The sequence below is a fragment of the Anneissia japonica genome, unplaced genomic scaffold (genome assembly GCF_011630105.1).
Source record: "Anneissia japonica isolate Jap-2015-1 unplaced genomic scaffold, ASM1163010v1 scaffold1537_len634075_cov158, whole genome shotgun sequence".
Taxonomy (NCBI): Eukaryota; Metazoa; Echinodermata; class Crinoidea; order Comatulida; family Comatulidae; genus Anneissia; species Anneissia japonica.
This window is the reverse complement of record NW_022723531.1, coordinates 592,714-600,900: the sequence shown is the minus strand read 5'-3', so window position 1 is coordinate 600,900 and position 8,187 is coordinate 592,714. Positions and strand designations below refer to the sequence as shown.

The 8,187-nt window shown below is 37.2% G+C and overlaps 1 protein-coding gene across 1 annotated transcript in view; it reads right to left on the bottom strand.

Annotated features, from left to right (window-relative positions):
* Positions 1-7,330, bottom strand: part of LOC117112252 (short-chain collagen C4-like) — a 9,008-nt gene extending 1,678 nt beyond the window's left edge. The window contains exons 1-3 of the mRNA XM_033255325.1: positions 7,178-7,330; positions 5,663-5,723; positions 327-455 (exon numbers count right to left, since the gene is read on the bottom strand). Coding sequence (XP_033111216.1) covers positions 327-455; positions 5,663-5,723; positions 7,178-7,252 — 265 coding nt within the window. The 5' untranslated portion in view covers positions 7,253-7,330. The remainder of the gene's footprint in view (positions 1-326; positions 456-5,662; positions 5,724-7,177) is intronic.
* Positions 7,331-8,187: the final 857 nt, after the last annotated feature.

Below are 8,187 nucleotides of genomic sequence, written 5' to 3'. Positions count from 1 at the left end.
ACTGTGATAAGCCAGGAATACGCCTTCCTATTCACAAACTGTGTAAGCCAGGATCGGAAATATGCTTTGTTCTATTTTACAAACTCGATTGCGTTTACGACGCAAAAGTCTAGCAAATGTGGAGAAACTACAGTTTTTGCACGGTGGATCAGGGATAGCACAGCGGGTTTACGAAAGGGCTAAATCTGTCTCTTATACACATCTAGATGTGTATAAGAGACAAGTATTTTTAGTATTCCAGTTGTATGAATAATGTGTTCAATTTAGTTAACAGGTACCGGTAATGCTCAAAGCTATATCCGATCTGTGTAATTACTGTTTCATACCAGTGTATACCGTTTCCGAGGTATCTGGGTTGCAGACATCCCGACCCCAACGAACGTAAGCTGTGCTTGCATTTCCTGATTCACCCGTCGTCATCGGCGGTTTTAGCGGGGAATTGTACGTGTGAGTTTCTATACACAAAAGAAACATGGAAAGAATGTAAACATTATTCTTAATTTAAATAGAATATATAAAATCACATTTCATTTTATATAAAGAATGTAAACATATTCTTGATTTAAATAGAATATATAAAATCACATTTTATTCTGCGAATGTTTTATCTGTCTTATCGTTTGAATAAATGAATGAATGAACGAATGGATGTCTACAAAGGGGCGAGAATTAAATATGCGTTTGTGCGCCAGAGACGTTGGCGTTACCTGTGAGCAGATGTACATGGATCACCAGTGGTGGCGTAAGCAGGGTCTAGAGAAGGCGTGGTAAGGGAACGGACCACCCGTTGGAAACCCATGACACAAACTGTGATAAGCCAGGAATACGCCTTCCTATTCACAAACTGTGTAAGCCAGGATCGGAAATATGCTTTGTTCTATTTTACAAACTCGATTGCGTTTACGACGCAAAAGTCTAGCAAATGTGGAGAAACTACAGTTTTTGCACGGTGGATCAGGGATAGCACAGCGGGTTTACGAAAGGGCTAAATGCTGTACGCCGACGGGTGTGTGCCGACTTTAATTCATCATGCAGAAACGCGACGAGGCTCGGCGCGTGCACAACGGATCATTTTTAGTGACAATCCGCTCAGTCTGCCAATGGATCTCCAGATAACGTCAGGGAGAGTGGATGTGGATGCGTCGGCCGGCGTTCGTATAACCGTCTTGTAATTAGAGTGCCATTTCCAGCCACTTAGATATTATTATTCCTAACCTCAACCGTATTAAGTTTGAATTGGGCGTGCGCCACTGTAGTGGACAATGGATTCCTCGTCCAGAGCAGAGCCATAAAGAGTTTGCGAAAGTCACGTGATATACACCGTCCATTTTGTGTCCAAATCTTTCTGATGAATATATGCAAAGTATACGAGTTACGTACATTACACATTATTTTCACATGTTTAATTGTGTTTATGATATTTATATTAAAAGCGTGATTTAGAATTTATCTTTAGAATTCTAATATTTGCGCGTGTTCATGCGCGCTTGATAATTAAATGCGAATACATAGAAATTAAAATTGGAATGTTAAAGGTTCTATGACTTAAAAGACCTGTCTTTGTCAAAAAAGTTATGTTTTGCTCTTTATTTTAGGCCTACACAATATCAGTTTAGGGCCTATATATTGCGGCCAACTGACCTATACTATTTTAATATTTATAAATAATAATAATCAAATTTATAATATCAGGTGTGCTCGTTCATATTCAATTTTAAAGAACAATCCAGATACTCTATTTACAGATCATTGAAATCGGTAAAGCCGACGAAAGCTAAAAGTAATGATACTGGCTGTTCAATATTGGACTGCCAGCACTGATTTTGATAAAGTAGGCAGGAAAAATGATACAGAATTAACAAGACCAGTGAATAAAGAAGACAAATGATTGCACTTCACTTTTTAAACAATAATTTTCAGAGTGATAATTTGGTGTTGGCCTACTCTCAATTTACAAACGAAAATGACTTAACATAATACTATTTAAATATTTATTACTATAAACAATAATGATAGGAGGATTTTTGGCAAAGAAACGTTTAGTATGATATAATTTCGATTATGTGATCTCGAAAATCACTTGTTGTTTCTCTTTGCAAAATTCAAGAAAAAAATACTTAGATATTTTGTTCTTTTATTATCGTTTTACCCACACAAATTTAATACATGAATAACATAAATGTAACCTAAATAATATTAGCGTCACTAATGTTGATTACATTTTGATAGACATATTTAAATATTTTTTTGCTGGTCGTCATAATCATTTATTTTGCCAAAATAACAGGAGCCACTTAAGGGTATATAATATATATGACAGGATTGCCTAATTGAAGAATGCTTGCCATCGAGGGGCTGTCCGACTATCGACAAAGATTAAAGAACTGCTTAAAAATAGTAAATTATTACAGTATATATAATATGAAATTGGATATAAAGTACTGAAATTATATTTTAAAAATCTATAAATATAGTTACATAAAATTAAACTCCTAAAAAGGTTATAATCACTGATATGCCCTAATTCTAGTTATGGCCTATGAACAGTCATCACTGATTTTTATGCATGTTTTATGAAAATTAAATTGAAGTTGAAATGGAACGTCAGTTGCCACGTGAGCAACTACATCAAGCAGGTATTACCTCCTTGATTGCAAATCAGTAGATCAAAACATAGATGCCATCGGTTTTTGGTAGCTATTTCTACAGTGTCGAATCTTTGGGTGGGTGTGGTGGAGGGAAGATGAATAGGATTAACCGTGAAAAATTGTTCACTCGTCTTGTGTGTGTGTGTGTGTGTGTGCTTCACGTGTGTACACATTATAGTGGCGGATTCAAGGGGGCCCAGCCGGCCCGCCCCACCCCTAAATTGTTTTTAAAAAATGAATATATAAAGAAAATTATATTCAAATTTTAAGTCTGAGAGTGCAATTTCCGGCCATCTCGAGGTGCCATAATCACAAATTTTCTTCCCCTTATTTTCTTGGTATAGATCTTTTATCCGTGAATACCTCTCCCTCTATTTTTTAATTAATGGATCCGCCACTGTACTACTGGTAAAATACGCTTTCTAATAATTTTAAAGTTTAACTTTTCAGGTGCTATCTAAACGTCTAGCCGTCCAATTCTAAAAAAATCTCAAATGGAGGAGGCCAATCCCAAAACTACGGGCTACTGCTTAAGATTATTCATGAGGTCACCTTAAAAAGCCACACCTCCCTCGGTTGAAGTCGTGGTATTTAGCAACTGCCATATGATTAATTATTGTGGAGGAAATTTGCTGACAGATGGCCCATCAAGTCCGACAAGGGTTCAAATCAAGTTCCACCAAGAGCTTCGGCCGGGACCCCAGGATTGTACGTGTATTTTATTCGGAAACTACACCTTTTTTTTTAAACAGTACTGGTACAATCCATAGTTGTGAAGGTGCGTCCAACAAAATACAAAGAATAAAATCCTTTGTGAGGATCATTGAGAAGCGATTGTGGTTTAAGGACGTCACCACAGTTTTTGTGTTTTGGATCGGAAAAATATTATACTCTACTACTTTATTATAAAACTGTTACTTGCGCCTCATACTCGTAGATAGTGATTCATTCTGACAGTGTTTATGATTATAATATGGAGGTCGCCTTTGGTTTTTTCACAGCCAAAAACCATACAAAATTATAATAACATTAAACAAAGACATGCCAAAATGCACTTAATAGATGATTGAGGGGAAGGGGTAAACGTCTAGGGGTTGCGCCAGGATTTTCCCGACGGGGGGTGGGGGTGGGGGTGGTCCGATGTCTCCTGACGAGGTGCCGATATCCCCGACGAGGGAGAAAATTTCCCCGACGAGAAAAAAGTGGGCGTGTTCGAACGTCGCTTTAAATGCCTCGAAAGTGGTCTGGGTGGGGGGAAGATTCCCCCGAAATTTTGACAATTTAGTGGTTCCAAAGGCTTATTTAATCGATTTTAGAGTCTACTAATATGTAAAAAATACTTTTTTTTTCTCACCGACGAATTGTGTTTTTTCTCCCCGAGTTTGGGGGGGGGGGGAACCTTCCTGACTAGGAGCCTGGCCCCGCCCCCCCCCCAGGGCGCCACACCTGTTAAACGTCCCCTCACATATGTTTTAAGGGGGAAAGGTTTGTCCCCTCACTTTTCGTGAGTCAAGGAGATAGGCCTATGCCTAAAAATTTTTGAGTACATCTTATTTTATAGCAAGATACCTGTATCTCTGCCCACAAACATCTGAACTACCTATAATATTCGACTCGAGTGCGCGTGCTTTTATTATAATTTGAGAAGTATGAGAAAAAGCGTGCAAAGTTAAGATTGAGTTTCGGCACATGAAGTAGTATTTTCTATGGTACATCACAGTGATTAATTTTACTATATAAGAGTGTCATATCCGGCAATCTAGAGGTACAATTTCCCCAAATTTTACCACCTCATCCCCTGCTCACTCAACTGTGGTGGAGGTAAGAGACGTGTGGACTCACAGTTTTGAAGTAAGTAAAGTAAATACATCACAAAGACAATGTTTATAAGTTTTATTTTCTATGGTAACATACAACACACATACTAATTAGATCTCTATGGTTGCCGAAAATAGCTGATAAAAAATCATGCGAATTTGTTGGCGCTTCATTTTGAACATACCATAATGGTGATGTGATGATGAATTTTACTATTTAAATGTGTCATTTAATTCCGGCCATCTTGAGGTACTATTTCCTCAAATTTTCTCACCTCAGCCCCAACCATGGTGGGGCCGAGGTGAATGTGGCCACACGGCTTTGAGGTAGGTCGAGTATGTTAAATATATCAAAGAAAGTGTTTCTTTAGTTTTTATTTTCTATGGCACATCACTCATAGTTATTAGATCTCTGTTGTTAACGAAAGTCATTGATTAAAGATCATGAGAAAATTGCTGGCGCTTCATCTAGACTACGGTAAATAATGATGATGTTATAATGGTGAATTCTACTGTATAAACGTGTCATTTCCGGCTAAGGTACTATTTCTTGAAATTTTCTCATCTCGGTCCCAACCATGGTGCGGCTGTGGTGGTTGTGGACTAACGTCTTTGAACTAGGAAAAAATAAATACATCAAAGAGAATGTGTTTAAGTTTTATGTGTACATGACACTTAAGCCTACTAACTAGATCTCCGTGGTTGCCGAAAATCGCTGATACTTTTGACTATGTAATGGTGGATGTAATGATAAATTTTACTATATAAAAGTGTCATTTCCAGTAATCTACTAGGTACTATTTTCCTAAATTTTTGCACGCACCCCCTACCGCTAAATCCAGCATCCGCCCCAGAATTAGATAAAAAATGCAACGAAGAATGACTAAATAAATACTCGACAAGAGGAAGGGTTCAAGGATGCAAACTCCTTAGTTTCGTTCGAGTAATATTATGAAGAAATCCTGACGTGAAATAAACAGCTATCAATGTTACCGTGACATCGGTTTAAGCTCTATTTCACATCGAATCCGAACCAAAATTTGGACCTTGTTTCCCAATCGATGAACGCAGTCGTCCCTCTATTCTGACACACTGTTTCGATTTTCTGATCGGTTCGGTAAGCTTTCAGATCCGAAAATTCGGATTTGTTGTGAATGCACCTTTATAATTAAAAATAAAGAAATAAGTATATATTACCTTTACCACCAAAGAGGAAATTCCACACAGGATTTCCACCATTTTTATTTTCTTCTTCTCCCTTTAAGTAATGAAAATTAATATTTATATTTTACAACAAACATCAAACCGACCAATACAGTGTCAAAAACAGCCCTATTCCACAAAAGCATGACGGAGAGGCACGGGGACATGTGTCTTCCCCTCTCCGTTTTGCCATTAGGCCTACTTTTGTAATTTCAATACATACCAAAACGCCATGTATTGAAAGAAGTAAACCTAAATTACGAATACGTGCCCCACACCCCCACCCCATTGTTAGATTTTGAGCAGAGATTCTTCAGTAGTTATGATTTCATTTTCAGATATAACAAAATAAGCCATACTGTGCCATAGCCCATCTTGCCAACTCGGTGATTGTAACATTGTTTCAGGAAGTGAACCAATAGGCATTTCGCGCAACAGGACGGGAAGACGGGTGGACGGTGGTGTTGTGCTCATCAGAGCGTGAAGACCACAGTAAACAATAGGGTGCGCAATCCGTTCTCGGCGGCTGCCCGCCCTCTTGCGTAAAGTGCCTATTGTTTTAAGTAGTGAACATTCATTGCATAGCTTAACAAACACCGATATATGCAATAGTTTGGAAATATTTCACAATAGAAAGTTATAGGCATAAAAATAGTTAAAATTTGGGGCGGGGGCAAGAGTTGGAAAGATGTATCATTCATGTTAGCGACCAGAAAAGTCGGTAGAGACAATAAAGTAACAGTAAAGTAAGTAGGCATATTCAGGCGAGACTTTTTTTATACCTGATTTCGAGAACTAATGTTTTTAAAGGTTTTCAGAGGAGGACGGGAGAAATAAATTTTTTGTTTTATTAGGTAAATAGTTTTGCGAATCATCCAGACGGAGGAGAAAATAATACAATTTTATTGGTGAATATAAACAGTGTTCTAATGGGTTGGTAAAATGCTTTAAATTTATGTAATTAGGAAAAAATATACATATTTTATTTTTGGAGATTTCAAGGCTGTGGAGGGCTTAATAAATATAAAAATAAACTGTTATTTTTTTTAATCTGAATTTTCATTTTTTCGTGGTGGCGGGTCGGCTAATTTGCCAAAAATTAAATTGTATTTTTATTCAAAATCATTATTGGCGGGCGCCGGGTTTGCTAAACCATGGAACAGTGAATTATGGTTTATGGTTTATGATTTTATATTTATATAGCGCCTTCCACGATCGAAACCGTCTCAAGGCGCTTGAAAAATATATGTGAATAATGTATGGAAATAAATTTGACCGGAAATAACCTAAACTAACCAAACAGAATAACCGACAAAACAGATAAAAAATAGAATCACACATCATCACACCGTTTCACTGACCGACCAAGGCCGGTCGCACCAATTAACTGTTCCCTGGCTAAACAAAGCGTAAGATCATGATTAAAAACACATAAATACATGAAAAATAGTTTGTTTATTACAACCAGGGAACAGTGAACTACACTGCTCCCTGATTACAACTGCTTACCTTGGCTGTGTTGAGAATCAGCAGACAAAGACTGAAAACAACAATCGATGCACCCTTGAAAACCATCATTTTCATCAAAAGAAAAACAAGCTATCTGGCTTACCTGTCTCTGTAGTTAGAATTAAGTCAAATCGCCACAATACATTCTTTTATAGGCCTATACTAACGACGATTGTGGAAAAATATATGTCGCTGAATTCTGTCCAATCATAATAGACTTATTCGTTAAAATATTTGTTTAAAGTATCGTTTTTATATGCATATCGTACGGAGGTGCCATGGGAGAGACCCGCCAATGGCAGACCATTGATTCTAATGAGCCATTCCGCTAAGACCCGCCCCATGGATATTGTCCCACAAAATAGCAACGTACTGTAAACGTGCTTTATACATATCATTTAAAACCAGTGGTTCCCAACCTAGGGGCCACTTAGAAGTCTGCGAAAAATAATTGGAGGTCCATAGGGGTCTGCGAAAAATAATTGGAGGTACGCCAAGTCCAAGGGGTTTGTAGAGGGTCCACGAAAACTTTGGGAGTCCGCGAAAAGATATTGGTCCGCTGGATTATTAATATTTTATTGGTGATCTGAAAAAAATCTTTTAAATTAGTTTTTTATGTTTTGTTTATGTAAAAATGTTCAGTATAGGAGATCCTCAAGTAATGTATATCTTGTTTCCAAGCTTTCTCTTGTATTGGGGTTTGTAGAGGGTAAACGAAAACTTTGGGAGTTCGCGAAAAGATATTGGTCCGCTGGATTATTAATATTTTATTGGTGATCTGAAAAAAAATCTTTTAAATTAGTTTTTTTATGTTTTGTTTATGTAAAAATGTTCAGTATAGGAGATCCTCAAGTAATGTCTTGTTTCCAAGCTTTCTCTTGTATTGCTTTTACCTTGTAGTCCACCGGAAATACGGATTTGACTGGACAAAATTGCAACAAAACGTTTTATGATCTAAATATAAACTGAATTATATGTAAAACAACATACTAAAAGTTTACCAAAATAGG